The sequence below is a fragment of the Tachysurus fulvidraco genome, chromosome 24 (assembly GCF_022655615.1).
Source record: "Tachysurus fulvidraco isolate hzauxx_2018 chromosome 24, HZAU_PFXX_2.0, whole genome shotgun sequence".
NCBI lineage: Eukaryota > Metazoa > Chordata > Actinopteri > Siluriformes > Bagridae > Tachysurus > Tachysurus fulvidraco.
In genome coordinates this window covers 6334248-6352670 of record NC_062541.1, presented here as the reverse complement: position 1 = coordinate 6352670, position 18423 = coordinate 6334248, and the positions used below count along the sequence as shown (strand labels likewise).

The window sequence follows — 18423 nt, the reverse complement described above, 5'->3', positions numbered from 1 at the left end:
GATGGATTTTTTTCCTGCATGATTGCAAATTTGTATATTTTAGTGCATGCACATGTGTGTATGTAGGCTTGTGTGTGAATTTCTAAAAAAAAAAACTAGTGCGAAAAAAATGTATTTGTTGTAGTGTTGTGTGCCTGGAGGCGTGGAGTGCTAAAAGCTGTCTCACACAACAGATTAAGGCCATGTGTACAACATGCCTTTATATATTAGGGCCCAAATCCAGATCCTTCTCACACACAGCCATCGACGCCTGCATTCCCACACATGCCAACCAGCCTTTCCTTTTTCTACCGTTTTGTTCACGCATATAAAAATAGTCGAACCGCGTCTCGAACATGACAGTCACATGCCTTCTGTCTTTAGATTGAGCTTAAAAAAGCTTTCTGTCGCTGGACAGAATGTCTTTATGTGTTTTTCACCCTTGAGAGTTTCACGTAGCACCAGTGAGAGCGGGATATTTTTTTCGGGATAGCCTTAAAAGTATTTACGCCACTTGACGCATGTGACATGTGGAAAGCTGCGTCTTTGAGAACAACGTGATCACGAACCCGTAGAATTATTACGCTTAAACTGTGCCTTTCCCGAGGTCGTTTGTGCCTTTAATGTGTAATGTGGAAATAAAGCAGTGTATCTTTACATAACTGGAGCTTGTAGAATAAAACTGTAACTTGCACTACATAAACATTTTGAAGTAAAAGATGGAGTTAGCACAGCTTGAACAGAGGAACGTTATGGTTTAATGTCAGTACCAGTTTTTGCATTTTTGTGGCTTCACCCCTGAAATTCCAGGTTGATGATGGAACAACTGACACAGTGTGACTCACTGGGACTTTTTCATTTTCCTATTATTTTGCAGACACTTGCAAAATAGTTATTGGGTTTGCTCGAGACGGCTCTGCTGCATCTCTGCCAGACACACATGATATTTTTGCTCAAGGATTAATGTGAGCAAGAGTACTTAAACAGTTTGCATTTGTAAAAAACACACACGCACACACACACACACACACACACACACGCACGCACACACGCACGCACACACACTATTCTTAATCTCAGTGCTTATTGCACAATATGCCTTGATCTTTTCTATTTTCCTCTCTCTCTCTCTCTCTCTCTCTCTCTCTCTCTCTCTCTCTCTCTCTCTCTCTCTCTCTCTCTCTCTCTTTCAGCTCATTGCTGCCGTATATCATTAGCTGGGTGTGTGTGGGTTCTTTCACTCTTAAATTTCAGTTTATATGCTGTTATATTGGCTGTTATTCATCTGGTGTCATGTACTCTGTATAATTTTATAAATCTTTATAAAGCGTAATAATATGTAAATAAATCCTGTCTCTCAGACCCTAACTATAGTAATGTACTGTATGCAGCTCCTTTTTGAATTCTTGGTTCTGATTGGTCAGAAGGTTTTGATTAATTTTCTGGCAGACACATGTGTAATTACTGATAGGTTAACATTTATTTCTGTTACATTTATGTAACACTTATGAAAAGAGTCTCCAGTTTCATCGGCGGTTCCTGATATGGGATGGACTTTGGACGTCTTTGCTCTTTTCGGTTTCTGCTACTTTTTTTTTTTAAAGAGAGAAGAAAAGAGAGGTTGTTACGGGAACAACTGTTTATAGCTGATGTAACATGTGATAATAGAAACTAACTCGTTTCCTTGGAATTTGACAACATTATGATTAACTAGGATATAATTACGATTATGAATATCTACAATTAGAGATAATGGTTAAAAAGGTACAATGGTAAAAATGTGGTATTATTTATTTCATTCATTTAATTTATTTGTATAGTGCTTTTAACAATTCACATTGTCTCAAAGCAGCTTTACAGAAGAACAGAAACAATAAATATTTAAAGGTAAAAGTTGAAAATTAAGTTACTATTTATCTCTACCGTCTATCCCTAATGATCAAGCCTGATGTGACGGTGGTGAGGAAAAACTCTCTTAGATGATATAAAGAAGAAACCTTGAGAAGAACCAGACACACAAGAGAACCTCATCCTCCTTTGGGTGACACTAGACAGTAAATAATGTAAATGTAAACAATGTCCAACAGTTTTTACTTGAGTGGAGTTAAGCACCCAAGTGCTCCTGAGGAACAAACAGGACAGTGTGACAGTCTCAAAGCGGCACTGTCCACAACAATCCCATGAGTCACGGGTTGTCCTTTCAGATCCGTCCCCAGCAGAGTGCACACCAGGCAACGAGATTCCAACCAGGAGTAGGTTCGGAAGAAGAAACAATCAGATAGCAATAAGAGCTTAGAAATTAGAACTACTATGAAGCATCATAAGAAAATGATTATAAATATTCCTAATATTCTCAGATTGTCCTGCGGTTTAGCAGGACTTGCACTGGGAAATATGATGATGTGAAATTTATATTGTGAGAGAATAAAATAAGTACACTTTATATTGTCGGTGTGATCATCAGAAGTCAAGGTGCAGTACAAGGAGTGATAAGGGCTTTGAGGTAAGATGAAGCTGGTCCATTTTTGGCTTTGTAGGCAAGCATCAGTGTTTTAAATCTGATGCGTTCATCTACCAGGAGCCAGTGGAGGGAGCAACGAGTCGTGCAGCTGCATTTTGGATCATTTGTAGATGATGAATTGCGTTCATTGGTAGACCTGTCGGCAGTGAGTGGCAGTAATCCAGTCTTGAAATGACAAGAGACTGAACAAGTACCTGAGCAGCCTGTATGGACAAAAATGACCAAATCCTTCTGATGTTGTAGAGAAGGATGACATGAACGTGTCACATTAGCAACGTGCAAGAAAAAGGACAGTTGATTATCCAAGCATACTCAAGGCTGTGAGCTCAAAGGGAGATGTTTATCCTTATAGCAGACTTGATTTTTAAGTGATTTAGATATAAGTGATTTTTTGTGATATCAATGGAACAGGAAATAGGGCAATGGGGCAAAATACGGAAGGGCCCCATTTTTACATCTGGCTTTTTGAGATCTTTGTCTGTGTTCTGGGTGACCAGTGAGAGCAAGGCTGCTAATGAAAACCAGCAGGCTGCTATGTTCTCAGACGTGAGGGTGGATGTCTGTTGGAGAAGAGAGCTGTGGGCTGGAGTACAGGTCAGAGCCATGAAGCACCTGACAGAGCTATTATGTGCTACGGTAAATCAGGTGGACTTTGGGGTTATACACGCGAACCTGACAACAACTGTGTGAGGACTGTGTGAAGCTTTCCAAGTAGGTTAGACTGCCATGTGTCGTGCTTTGTATGGGCGAGAAATACCGTACACTCCCAGGTAGCAAAGGGATGTTGGCTCTCAGTCTATTCTGAATGGATGTGTTTGCCCTCTGGATACAACAGTGGGGTAACTTTGAACCAGTGCTGTCAAAAGAGCAGTTATAAAAGCAACCCTGGCAAACACTAATAATATCAACCCTACTGTTAGGCCAATGCTGGCAAAGCAGAATTCATAGCTTTAAGTGTTGATCTGATGTCTGGTTGCTACCTGGGTTGCAATCTAGAGCTAAGGAAAACAAACCTTCTATAAATCTCAGCATTATTTATTCCTTATTTATCATTATTTCAAGTTTTTCATGTGCACAAAATGTCAGGAAGAGTTGAGACTTGTTATGAGGCTCAGGTACGCTACAGCTGTTTAACTGAAAGTATATAAAAAGAATCTTAATTGTTCATGTTTTGTTGTGTCCATGTTCAGTATTGAATGTCTTTGTCATGTCCCAGTCCACAGTGCTGCTTAATATGAAGCTCATATGAAAGTAGACACTCGGGACTTTAAGAATTGTTAGTGTTACATAAGTATTTCTGTTTTTATCTAGCCTATAGGGATAAAAATTCATAAAAAAAAAAATCCCCCTAATAAACCCCATATTATTTTTTTCCCCCCACACAAATGTTCTAAAATTCTGTGTAAGGTTCAACAAAGGGAAAAAATACACATCTCAGACTGAAAGCCAACATTTTACTCATTTTAGATCAGACTTACAGCAATAAAATAATTCACTTGTTTATACTGATTAAAAACATTTTCGGTGGAATAAAACAACAAAAATAGCAGAATAGCCATCAATATGTAAAAATTAGCATTATTGTAATTCTCTCTCTCTCTCTCTCTCTCTCTCTCTCTCTCTCTCTCTCTCTCTCTCTCTCTCTCTCTCTCTCTCTCTCTCTCTCTCTCTCTCTCTTTCTCTGTGTTAGGATCAGAGCTGTTGTCCCCGGTGGGCAGGTCTGAGGTCAGTATGCCGGAGTGGGAGCGGGACTCAGATGAATGGGAGAGGCAGTTACAGAGGGAACTCCTGCTGATCCAGAGGCAGCAGCAGATCCAGAAACAGCTGCTCATTGCCGAGTTTCAGAAACAGCATCAGGCATTACTGCGACAGCACCAGGCTCAGCTACAGGAGCACATCAAGGTCTGATCTGCATCCTGATAGTTACTCTTTACACAGAAAAAAAAAATACTTTCATACTTTCGTATGGCTCATATGAGGGATGTGGTAGCCTAGTGGTTAAGGTGCTGGACCACCAAGCAAAAGGTTGTGTGTTTGATTCCCAGGAGCAAGGCCCTTAACCCTTGATTGCTCAAGGTTGTATCAAATGAGATGAATATCCAAGTTGCTCTAGATAATTGGGTCTGCTGGAAATGGAAATGTCATAGGGATTGTTTATTTACTTCCCTGAATAACCTCAGTGCATCAAGTAATGTCCACTAGAGGGCAGGACTGCCACAGAACATCTCAATTTCAATCTGTAGAATGTTTGTGCCAGAGATCATACAGAAGTCCACTCTTCAACAAGTAAAAGTTTTTTTTTTTTTTTTAGATTTTATGTTCATCATAGATCTAAAACTGGAATGTATTTTTAAGCGGAATTCATATAAAACACGTGATGTAAACAATTTCATTAATGCATAGTACATAATCAATCATTGAGACAACAAATTAAATAAAATACAATGTGTATCACTTATGTGTATCACTGATGATTTATGCAATTGTCTGTTTGCAATGTTCAGAATATTTGCATATACCATATGCTCATGTAATTTTTCAGTAATTTTATTTTCCTGCTGCTAAGAATCAATTTAAATGCCTCTACATAAATATGAAATGTATTCATTTTGCCCTGGGAATTGCATTTTAAACCCTGAAAAGTCTTCTGACACAAAAAGACGTACTTGTTTTAAAGCGAGTAAAGCTGTAGGTGGAGTTCATCTCAGAGCCTGAGATATATGTAACCTGAAGCCTTAAAAATTTAGATTTACTGAATAAAAAATTGTCAGTTAAATAAAATATATGCAAAATAATTTCACTGTTAAAGGCTTAGAAGTATTAAAATGTTTATATATGCTAAAAATGCATCTAAAAAATGAGATTTACCGCTCACATATAGCTTCTCTAGGGAAATGTTTAAATGCCTAGGTATATTTAAGGAGTATTGATAACTTTAAATAATGTGCTATTGTATCCTTTCTTTGTTTGCAATTATGCTTTGATTATTTCTAGATTTACATACTGACAAAATGTTATAGTTTGAATGGATGCATGAGTGAGAGAGAGTGAGAGAGTGAGAGAGAGAGAGGGAAAATCAAATGACTGTGATAATAATAATAAAAAACTGTGATAATAATCCAAACTTCTGATCATGATAATCCAAACTACTGACTGTTATAATCCAAACTACTGACTCTGATAATCCAAACTACTCACTTTTATAATCCAAACAACTGACTGTTATAATCCATACTTCTGATCATGATAATACAAACTACTGACTGTAATAATCCAAACTACTGACTCTGATAATCCAAACTACTGACTGTTATAATCCAAACTTCTGATCATGATAATACAAACTACTGACTGTGATAATCAAACTACTGACTGTTATAATCCAAACTTCTGATCATGATAATCCAAACTACTGACTGTAATAATCCAAACTACTGACTGTTATAATCCAAACTACTGACTGTGATAATCCAAACTACTGACTGTTATAATCCAAACTACTGACTGTGATAATCCAAACTACTGACTGTAATAATCCAAACTACTGACTCTGATAATCCAAACTACTGACTGTAATAATCCAAACTTCTGATCATGATAATACAAACTACTGACTGTAATAATCCAAACTACTGACTGTTATAATCCAAACTACTGACTGTGATAATCCAAACTACTGACTGTTATAATCCAAACTACTGACTGTTATAATCCAAACTACTGACTGTTATAATCCAAACTACTGACTGTGATAATCAAACTACTGACTGTAATAATCCAAACTACTGACTCTGATAATCCAAATTACTGACTGTAATAATCCAAACTTCTGATCATGATAATACAAACTACTGACTGTGATAATCAAACGACTGACTGTAATAATCCAAACTACTGACTGTTATAATCCAAACTTCTGATCATGATAATACAAACTACTGACTGTGATAATCAAACTACTGACTGTTATAATCCAAACTTCTGATCATGGTAATACAAACTACTGACTGTGATAATCAAACTACTGACTGTAATAATCCAAACTACTGACTGTTATAATCCAAACTTCTGATCATGATAATCCAAACTACTGAATGTAATAATCCAAACTACTGACTGTTATAATCCAAACTACTGACTCTGATAATCCAAACTACTGACTGTGATAATCCAAACTTCTGATCATGATAATACAAACTACTGACTGTGATAATCAAACTACTGACTGTAATAATCCAAACTACTGACTCTGATAATCCAAACTACTGACTGTAATAATCCAAACTACTGACTCTGATAATGCAAACTTCTGGTTGTGATAATCCAAACTACTGACTGTGATAATGCAAACTACTGACTGTTATAACCCAAACTACTGACTTTTATAATCCAAACTATTGACTGTTATAATACAAACTACTGACTGTAATAATACAAACTACTGACTGTTATAAACCGCTCTAAACAGTGCAAATGACATGAAAAATCCTGACATTCTCAGCATTTGATCCACTGTCTTATGCTCCCTCATCCAGCTCCAGCAGGCATTGTTGACCCTCCGACAGCAGCAGGAGGCTCTTGCAGAAGAGCGCACGCCTGAAATCGAGATAGATGAGGAGGTTGAGGAGGTGCAGGGAGAGGAGCTGGAACGCCACAGGAGAGAGCAACAGCAACACCCACACCTCAACCACAGGAAGAAGGAGCGCAGCAAAGAGAGTATGTACACGTTTACTTCTCCGAGTCATTTTAACGCCACATTTTTCAGATTTGAAGTCGAGGATGGCTCAGAACCAGGTGCAGTCCAGGAATCAAATCTCGGGTTCTACTTTGACCTTTGTGAAAATGACCCTAGTGGTTGAATAGTTCTTGTCTGATGTATTACAAAGAGCCAGAATGCTTAAAAAAACAGAACAAAAGCCACTTATGCTGGCTTTGTTGTGCAGGTTACTGTAGTATTAAGCTCTTTTATTATGTTATAGTTCTAAATGAATGCCTTTCACAAGGTCATCTATAGCAGATGTACTGCATAATCTCATCTAAAAAAATTAATACACTTTTTTAAATATGTAAATTTGACGTTCATTCAGCAAAGATGGAAAGAGTCTCCAGTGTCCAACTTTATAGCACAATGTGTAACACAGTGTTTTGTGCTGTGCTGTTTCTTAGCACAAGAGTTGTGAATGAAGATGGAAAAAAGCACATGTCATTGTTTTTAAATAAATGAGTTTTAGATTAGAAAAAATACACAGGTCCATATTTTTTAACCCGTTTTATTAACACTACTCAAATGAATCTCAGCTATCATCATCTTCATAACCCTGATGGTCCCCTAGACCCCATTTTATGTATCTGGATCGGTAGGAGAACATAAAGGAGCCTGGACATTTAAGCATGCTCAGATATTAGAGATACACATGCCAGACTTCCTGAAGGTGTGATCTGTGAGGCTGCACAAACACCAAGATCATATCAGTGCTTTTGTAAATCTCCAGCACGCTTTTATAACCAGAAGGTGGCAGTGTTTGCACATTTGTCTTTATTTAATTTGAGTTTGGCTCAAACTATAGTTGGTAATGATTCATTAAGGCATTTGAGTTTAGTGGGTGGAGTTTTCGCTCTTAATAATGCATTGCATAATTTTTAATGCAGGCCCGGATCTTTTTCCTTCAGGTGCTATGGCCAGCACTGAGGTGCGACAAAAACTGCACGACTTCCTGCTGAATAAATCATCTAAAGACACGCCTGCATCTGGTCACCCACTCAACCAGCGTGCCAAACTCTGGTACATGTACGTGATGTTTCATTAAAATAAATGAAGACCCTGAGATCTTTCAGTGTTTTGCTTAATATACTTTTTTGGATATTTTTGGTGTCAGGGTTGGATTTATCAGATTATCTCCAAAGCATCTACACCAAGATCTACGTCATATGACTAACACCATTTTAACAGAATAGTTTGGTTGAATTTTTCACTTATACCAAACACAGTCTTCAGTGATGTCACGCCGAGTTGGTGGGATTTACAGTAATCTATAAAAATGTGGGGGGAAAAATTCACTCTGCAGCTGAACACTATTCCTGGAATAAAGGAAGTAGTAAAGATGATGATGATGATGATGATGATGATGATGTAATTCCACTTTCAACGGAAATTTGCCCTAAAAAAGAAAATGAAATGAAAATGCTGGCATGTAACATTTTATTTAAAGAGGTTTTGGGTGAGAAAAACGAAAGCCAACAGAGGAAGTAAATGTTGGACAGCCAGAACACTTCATCTACATGATGTTAGCTACTAATCAGGAAGTATTTAGGAATTCTTATTGTGAACCAAATTCATGATTACTGAACATGTTTCTAGGCATTTGTATACGTTATGCCTGGAGATGAAATATTAATCCGGTCAACTGTCTTTTTTTTCCGTAGCACCAGCCAGCACATGTCCATGGAGCAGAAGTCTCCTCCTTTAGGAGAGATGCCTCCTACGTTCAGATCCCCTCTGCCCTCTGGCCTGGACACCAGGGAGGAGGACTTCCCCCTCAGGAAGACGGGTAGGTCACAGTGCAGAGGTCATCATCAGAAATAATGCTGCTGTGGATAAACAGTTAACAATGAAAACCTGAGAGAAAGAGAGAGAGAGAGAGAGAGAGAGAGAGAGAGAGAGAGAGAGAGAGAGAGAGAGATTACTCAAGGCTTGGAGAAGGCTTGGTGGTGTTTGTGTACAATTTAGTTCTTTGCATCAAATATGGAAAATGTTGCCTAATATAATGTGTAAAAATAATAATCAAAGATCAGGAAACATCTTGATGTGTTCGATTCAATTCAATTTATTTGTATAGTGCTTTTAACAATTCCCATTGTCTCAAAGCAGCTTTACAGAAGTATGAAAACAGAAGAGAGAGAAAAAAGGAATAAATATATAAGAAACAATTAAAAAATAAGGATAAAAATAAATAAATGAATATATACAATATTCTATTCCTACTCCTAATGAGCAAGCCGGAGACGATGGCGGCAAGGAAAAACTCCCTGAGATTATATGGGGAAGAAACCTTGAGAGGAACCAGACTCGGAAGGAAACCCATCCTCATTTGGGTGACACTGGACAGTAAAGAATGTAAATGTAATTGATATCCTTTCTACAACAGTTTATAAAAGTGCAACCGAGAGCGCCTGAGGAACTAACGGGTCATCGCAAACTCAGTGTAGTTCAGTGCAGACCTGATTGCTGATAAAGACCAGACCATACAGGATCAACCTGTTCAACGTCCAACACCCTCAAACTTACTCTGCACAATTTTACATTTTGAAGTAACTATAAATCGATAACAATGATGAAATGACGTTCATTAACATGTTAATAAGATTAATGAAGACCTACCTCTTCCTGAAACATGCTTCACTCCAACTTGTTAAGATTACCTTAACAAAATGTTAGCATGTAGTAACAAGGAGTAAGTTGTATAGCATGCTTGTTGTGTGGATGAAGGTTTGTGTGTACATCTGCTTCTTTGGCACGTTGAAAGAATTACTGTAGAATTTTAAAATTTGTAAACGAACCACTTTTTAAAAGTTAATGAAATGAATGTGTAAAGGTGAAACATGACATAATCCTTTAGAGTGATTTCATTTCCTGATATCATTGTCAAACCAATGTGATTTTTCCTCCACGTCATCCAGGTGTTAGGAGATGAGTGTGAGAGTTGAGTCGTGAGCCTCATTTGAACGTGTGTCATTGGGGCTCAGCACTGGCGATGCTGGCTAAATGTTAGCAGATGAGCCTGAGCGATATTTAATCACAAAGGTCAAAGGGCAGCAGTGCGTGTCACGGAGCCCGTAGCCCTGCGGCTGGAGCTAATGAGGCTTACTACTGCCCCTGTTTACCTTCAGGGTCAGCATGGTGATACTGGTGGCCTGTGTCCTCAAACAGTGCTTCAGGGCATCCAGCGCAGACTTTTGCAAACAATTATCAATACGAGAGGTTAAAGGCACCGGGTCTGGGCTTGGCTGCTAGTTTGGGTTCTAATCAGGGTGAAAAGGGGGCAAATGCACTAGATAGGGGCTAAATCTCTTAGGTGGAGGGCAGAGTTGAGATAGCTTTAGGCCGTACGCTTGTACCGGCTCTCCGATGAGGTCTGCTATACCACCAGTTCTTAGTTATTTACTCCGAGGATATTTAATATGGGTATTTGACCTTTTACCTTTTTCCTAATGCCTTCCTCTTGTCCTGGGGACACTGGTGTCCCTTCTACCACATCATGCCATTACATCATTTTTAATCTCCAGTTCATTTTTAATAATAGCAGGCTGTCTTTCTTATAATACTATTTGTTTCAAATTTAGAATTTATACATTTTAAATTTAGGCACTTTTTGTTTTATTCAGTTTCAGTGACATTTTGTTTAAAAAACTAAACAGTGATTATATATTATGTAATTTTCGTATGACACGATATAAAGGACCTATTGCTTTTGTGCAACTTTGAGAAGGAAATAGAGGAAAGTTCCAGTTAAATGCAAATGTTTGCATGTGATTAGGACAAAATAAAGATAAATGTCTTAATTTAGTCTTAATTTTAGTATTAAAGTTGGTTTTAAACATTAGATAGATAGATAGATAGATAGATAGATAGATAGATAGATAGATAGATAGATAGATAGATAGATAGATGCTTTATTGATTCCAAATGAAATTCAAGCATCCAGTAGCAACCTGAGCCACATTTTCATTTCTGAATGTGATGTAAAAATTCTAATAACTGTATGCCATCGTGAATTAGTGAAATATTTAACACAAGTGTAGATTTTTTTCCCCGTGACACGTGAAGTTCGGATAAGCGGTAGAAAATGAGTGAGATGAGTGAGTAGATTTTTTGTTTCCCAATCAGAAACCATGGGGGGTGTAAACTTTTGCACCCAACTATATGTAACAGCGTAGTAATAAAAGCACTTTAGCCTCATGATATCCTTGAAAATTTTATTGTAAATCAATATATTTTTTGATGCCAACAGCCATGTTTACACCAGAGAGCTGGCATCTGATTCAGACTTTGCTGGGAACTCTTATCTGACTAAGCTACTTTACCGTAAGAATGACTCGCTCTGGTTGAATATTTTGTAGCTGACAGCTACAACGTCAACCCTGCGCTTTTGTCCAATCACATTTCAAAGACTTGTCTGCAAAGAAAGGCGACAGTCAGGCTGTGGGTGCGATCAACCCAAGATCCTTTACAGTGCAGCTTCAAAAATAGACCTGGTTTTCATCCACACACATTTTTTTCCCCGAATTTCCAGTTCAGAAAAAAATAAAAATTAGCCAGAGGGTCGTGTGGCTCACAGGCAGGAACAGTGCAACCTCCAGGGGAGAATTTCCTGTACTGCATCTGAGATCTTTCATCCTCCCTCAATAACTCAGGTAACAGCTTTTTAAAGGGGCCGTCTGCTCACATTAGGAGATACAAAAACAACAGGAACGAAACAGCGGGGGAAAAAAGAAGAAAAGAAAAACAGTCTCTTTTTTCTTTTCTTTCTTTTTTTTTTTTTAGGCTGCGGAATAATTTGTCTGCGCTGACAAGACGGTCTGCAGGACCACTTCCTGCAGGTCCGGTTTCAGGCTAATAGATCAGAAATAGAAAAGATAGAGACAACACGGCCAATTAAAACACCAAACACTTCCTTGGGGCGCTAAGTGCCTGCTTTTTCACGAGGGCAATCATATTCCCATTGGATGCTCACTTCTGAGCTCTTCGTGCATAACAAAGCCGAAAAGATGTAGAAGGTGTGGAAGCGAGCCTGTATCTATGACTTGGAATGCGTGCGTGTTTTCATGAGAAACTCCTCCCCCACTTCCTGTCTGTCCTGCTCTGATTCAGGCTGGCAGGGGGTGAGGTGGCTGAAAAGGGGGAAACCGAGGGTGGAGGGAGGATCATAAAGGTAGCGTTTGTTCTCTGCCCTGCTCTGGACCTTGCGTGGATGAGTGATTGGCAGGTCGAAGGGGTAGGCGGAGCGCTGGGAGATGTGGGGTTAGTGGGACGGATGTGTTTGTTTAAGGAGAGGTGACAGCAGGAGGAGAAGTTGAAATGCTTTGCCTCGAGCCTTGTATGTACACATTCTTATAGAAAGGTTGCATTATTAGTTCAAAATTCCTTAAAAGAATTCTTTCTCCAGTAGATTTTTAAGTTTTGTGTGTAAATGAATGAGTGAACAATTGTGTGAATGAGTGAACTCGTGTATGCCTCGTGGACCGGTGTCCTGTCCGGGGATTATTCCGTCTTCTTTGCGTGTGTGAATGAGTGAACGAGTGAACAATTGTGTGAATGAGTGAATGAATAAGTGAAAGAATGAGTGTGTGAATAAATGTGTGAAAAATGTGTAGATTGTGGTTTGTGGAATTGTAGATTGTGCTGTGAAGTGGTTACTGAGAATTAAATTAAATAATAACAACAACAACAACAACAATAATAATAAAAATAATAATAAAAATAATAATAATAATAATAATAATAATAATAATAATAATAATAATAGTATGTTTTGATAATTATAATCTGCTGGATGATCTGACTGGAAAATGATTGACAAAATGTCAGAGATTGGAGTTAATTGATTATGATGTTAGAAATAAATCATACATTTCCTTTGGGTTACTGTATGCTAGCAAGGTGATGATGAGGATTCCTAAAAAGATTTAAGTCATATTTGTATTCAACCCTGTTGCTGCAAAAAAAAACACCCTTTTAATGTGTTTTATTCTGGAAATTGTATAAAGTTTACTACAAATTTTAGTTAGCATGCTACCATAAGCTCCTCAGCCAGAGAATTTCTGAGAGAAATGTTTGTTATAACATTTATTATATTTACTACTAACATGAATAATGTTGGCTAACTGGACAGGATTTCTAAAAAGAAAAACTTTCGTGAAAGTTCCTACTCTTCCCTGTATTGCTAGCTAGATGGCTAGCAACTAAACAATATACTTTTTGAGTAGATTTTCATAAAATATTTATGATGGTTTATTTTTATTACTACTAACATTATCTGGCTAGTTTGCTAGCCTGGGCTTGTGTGACAGGGTTTCTGAGAGTCTGACTGTACACATTGTTTACTACATATGCTAGCTAGCTTGTTAACATGGGCTAGTTGGACAGAATGTCTGAGAGGATTTCTAAGGCATATTTTTGGGTTCACACACAAGACTTCACACATAATGCTAGCTAAACTGCTAACATGGGATAAATCATAATTATCATCTTTACTGCTAATATTGACTCTAAGCTAACCTGACAGATGCCAGTGTCTTTGAAGATAGGTAGAAAAGGCTGTTAAAAGAAGAAAGTGAGTGAGAAAGAATGAACTTTTCACACAGTTTCAAACACATAACCCATGATGGCTTTAACTTTTATGTGAAAGCTAAAAAAACTACACAGGTGCATGTGGGTTTATTATATGACTCCCCGTTCGGTCCGTGCATGCCCTGGAGCCCCCAGTGCTCATGTTTGTGTAAGGAAGTTTGAGTCGGGCCACATTCAAAGTGCCCTTTAATGACACACTCTAATGTAAACACCTCAGCCAGGTCGTCGTATTTTTCCATCGAATTAAAAACATGTAAATCCTTCCCGCTAATTGTTGCGCAAATATTTTTTGTCGTATTTTTCTAATAGCCCTTATTCATCATGTGTCAGTGAAAGGCGTATAACAATATTTTGCCATAGCAAAGGCTCGTCCTCAAGCTTTCAGCATCCAACTTTTCTTCTTCTTCTTCTTCTTCTTTTTATAAATCAAGTGTTTTTAATCATTTCTAAAGGGTAATAAGGCCAGCTAATGGTCGTTTCGCTTAATGAGCTTCAGCTCCACAGAGACCAGATTTTTACAGTGGCGGTAAATCTGCTCGGCTGGCACGGCTTTGATTTGGGATTGATGATGTCGGCGTGAAATGTGAATGAACGTTAAAGACAAAGACTCGTTCACGTTCTCACGGAAATGCCTTGTGCTCTCTGTTCCCCCCTTTATTTTTTATTGTTTTGTTGAGTTTTTGTGAATGAAACAGGGAAGAGAAAAATTGCAGACGTAGATACTTACAAGTGAAGTGGCTTCTCATGAAATTAAATTTAAGGATGCAGAACGCTGTGACGGTGTGTGTGTGTGTGTGTGTGTGTGTGTGTGTGTGTGTGTGTGTGTGTGAGACTCTGAGTCAGTGTATATAAACTATATGTCATGTCCTCTATCATCTACATATCTAATGAATGCCCAGCATCCCACAGTGAGTGAGCAAACCATATTCTAATCATGGCACTTACTGATATCTGTTTACTTCCTGTTTCTTTGATGCCCACCCACTGGTTGGTTTGGATGCCGGTGGCGTCTCCGAGACTCCTGTTTTGAGTGCCTCGTGCTGATTCAGTAGAATAAACTTAACTCATTAGGAGGTCATGGAGAGGAACTGGGGCATGGTGCTGTATGACGAAAAGTGAAGGTGGGGGATTCCCTTCTTCCAGGCAGCCAACACACACAAACACACACTGGACACACACAAGCACACACATGGTATCCGTGTGTTAGTTTAACCACGGCTACTGTACAGTGACTGTGGTTGCCTGGCCTGCAGGTATCGGACTTTTTCACTTAGAGCTCTGTTGCTCTTGACTAATCTACTCCATATGAGGCAGCGAAACGATCCCCTCTATTTGGACTTCATTACAGCTGGGATGTGTCCCTGTGAAGTCTGTGAGTGCTCATATATAACCCTTACACTTAGCTGAGGTAATGTACCTGTATTTGAGTTGTTGCACAGGGCATTAATATGGGTGACTAGCATTCTCAGATGCAGAGATAAAGCAAGATGGAAGATTCTGACTGAGTTTGCAACTGGCGAGAGTAATGAATATTGAGGACACTTTAAACTGACAATAAAATTTAAGAAAGTACATTTTCTGCTTTGCTAAGGTATTTAAATTTTTTCATTTCATTTCGTTTAGTTTTTTTCACATTAGGGAAGCAAAGTAGCTATAAATGAGCCCTATGAGTTATCCAGAGAAAACAGTATCAAGAAAAATCAGGAATTGTTTTGGACTCACTGACTATTTTTAGTGTAAAACATTCCAAAACCACATCACGGTTAATTTGAAATTTTTTTTTGTATTAATAGTTTATTCCAACTATTTTTTTATATTTATATTTCCTGAAATAGCAGATGACCAAACTAAATAAACTTCTGTAAACAAAAAATCGAATTTATCTGTATAGCATATTTAACAATGGACATTATTATCAGTTATCATTTAGTTATCATTTTAGTTTCATTTAAGTTTTCATGAGATCATCATCTTCCATAAAAGATATACAAAATGTTCTGATTTTTGAGAGAAATTTTGATTGTGATGCGATGTTAGTAACAAATCATACATTTCCTCCATGTTAAGAATTTATTGATGAGAATTTAAAAAATTCTTAATCTTAATTCTTAATCTTAATAACATTGCAGCTGATTAGCAAACACATGATAGGTTTTATAAAAGATATCAGATAAATAAAATTTCCATTAGTGCTAGCAAGTTTTATTAAGCTTTATTTCAGAAATGAGCTCATATCTGAAATCAGATGAGTTTTTACCAAAATATGTTACTGCCTCTATCAAAAACATGCCCTTATGCTAGTAAACAAGATCAGGCACCAAGAGTACCCTCAGACTGTGATGTATGTAGTTGTATTTGTTTGTAAACAGGCAGTAAATCAGGCATTTCATTCCTCCACCTGATCAGGAAAGAGAAGAGTCTTTATATTAAATTCCTTATAGCTTGAGAAATGGTGGTGGTTCCAGACAATCAGTGCCGAAAGCAGAGCAGAAGCCTGGTGCAGAACAGGGTTTAAAAAGTGCTTGTTTTTGGCTTTGTAGGCAAGCATCAGGGTTTTAAATCTGATGTGAGCAGCTAAAAAAAGCCAGTAGAGAGAGCATAGTAACAGAGTTGTGTGGGAAATAAACAAGCCATACAGCTGCATTCTGGATCAAAAATGAGGTAATATTAGGCAAATACACACCATCGTACACAGAGAGCTTTTTATTCGTGAAATTCAGCCACAGACACCAACACAGCTACATGTTGTTGGTGCTAATCTGTAGAGTAGATCTGTTTAGTTTTAGTAAAATGAAATTAAAAATAAATAAATAAAAACTGAAAAAAAAATGTCGTCATTGAGGGCAGAATTTTCACATAGATAAAATATGTAATATTAAAATTCAATTCAATTCAATTCAAGTTTATTTGTATAGCGCTTTTTACAATAGACATTGTCTCAAAGCAGCTTTACAGAACATAAACATAGAGCAGAAGGTAAACATAATTAATGATAAAGGAAATAACGAATAATAAAAGAAATAAGAATTAACAGAATAAAAATTCTAGGTTATTATTAGATATATATAGTTCACAATCTGTATGTATTTATTCCCCTATGAGCAAGTCTGAGTGACTCAGGCAGCAGTGGCAAGGAAAAACTCTCTTAAATTGGTAAAGGAAGAAACCTCGAGAGGAACCGGACTCAAGGGGAAAACCATCCTCATATGGGTGACACTGGGGGTGTGATTGTAATATAGTCATTTAAATGTTGTATTGGTGTAAGGATCATGGACTTCGGATCTCCTTAGTGTCACAGAGTCTAACTGGAGATGTCTCAGGATTCTTAGAGTCGGCCTCGGCTCAGTGGACGTCCAAAGGCTTCGTCCCACAGAGGACGTTGGGAGCTGGTACAATGTCTGGATGCCTCGGGATAGGTACAAAGAGAGAAGCAGTGGAAAGGGGTTAACATATCTGCTGTTCATAAAAATGTGCAGGTCTGATGTACTGGTGCATGATATTATAGGATGTATTATGTGTACGCCTGACTAAAGAGATGAGTTTTTAATCTACATTTAAACTGGGAAAGTGTGTCTGCGCCCTGAACACTATCAGGAAGACTATTCCAAAGTTTGGGAGCTAAATAAGAAAACGCTCTACCACCTTTAGTAGACTTAGATATTCTGGGAACTACCAGAAGTCCTGAGTTTTGTGATCTCAGAGAGCGTGAAGGATTGTAACGTGTTAGAAGACTAGTTAGATACATGGGAGCTAAACCATCAAGAGCCTTGTACGTAAGTAGCAGCAGTTTGTAGTCAATTCTAAACTTAACAGGTAGCCAGTGTAGAGATGATAAAATTGGGGTTATATGGTCATACTTTCTTGTCCTAGTGAGAACTCTGGCAGCTGCATTTTGGACTAACTGTAACCTATTTATTAAAGATGCAGGACAACCACCTAGTAATGCATTACAATAGTCCAGTCTAGAGGTCATGAATGCATGAACTAGCTTCTCAGCATCAGATACAGACAGGATGTTTCTCAGCTTGGCAATATTTCTAAGGTGGAGGAAGGCTGTTTTGGTAGTATGAGCGATATGATTTTTAAAAGACAAGTGACTGTCTAATATAACACTGAGGTCTTTCACTGTCGAGCTACTAGTAACAGTACATCCCTCTAAATGGGAGTTAAGTTGTGAGAGTTTATGTGCACTGGTTTTTGGACCTATGAGTAGTATTTCTGTCGAAGTTTAACAATAGAAAGTTGCAGCTCATCCAGTCTTTTATATCTCAAATAATAAAAAAATGTAGATTTTTTAAATAGGAATATATAAATTTCAGAACATAATTTGTAGTGTTGTAGTACAAGTGTAGTAACATTATTAAGGACAGTATTCAATTCAGTTCAGTTTTATTTGTATAGCACTTTTAACAACAACAGGAATATTAACATTTAAAATATAAATGATACTATTTATTATAAAATTTCATTAAAGCCTTAATAAACAAGCAAGGGGTGAAGATGATAAGGACAAAATATTTGAGATGATGAGGAAGAAACATTAAGAGGAACCAGATTATTTAATTAGGAACTTTAT

General features: G+C 37.6%; 1 protein-coding gene across 7 annotated transcripts in view; it reads left to right on the top strand.

Annotated features, from left to right (window-relative positions):
* LOC113661507 (histone deacetylase 9-B) overlaps positions 1–18423 on the top strand; it is a 50849-nt gene that overhangs the window by 15940 nt on the left and 16486 nt on the right. For 5 of the 7 annotated variants that reach the window (XM_047807917.1, XM_047807919.1, XM_027175776.2 and 2 more), the window contains 4 exons: positions 4191–4402; positions 7036–7216; positions 8150–8288; positions 8924–9048. In XM_047807917.1, coding sequence (XP_047663873.1) covers positions 4191–4402; positions 7036–7216; positions 8150–8288; positions 8924–9048 — 657 coding nt within the window. The remainder of the gene's footprint in view (positions 1–4190; positions 4403–7035; positions 7217–8149; positions 8289–8923; positions 9049–18423) is intronic. The other 2 variants (XM_047807918.1, XM_047807921.1) reach the window with 1 other exon arrangement.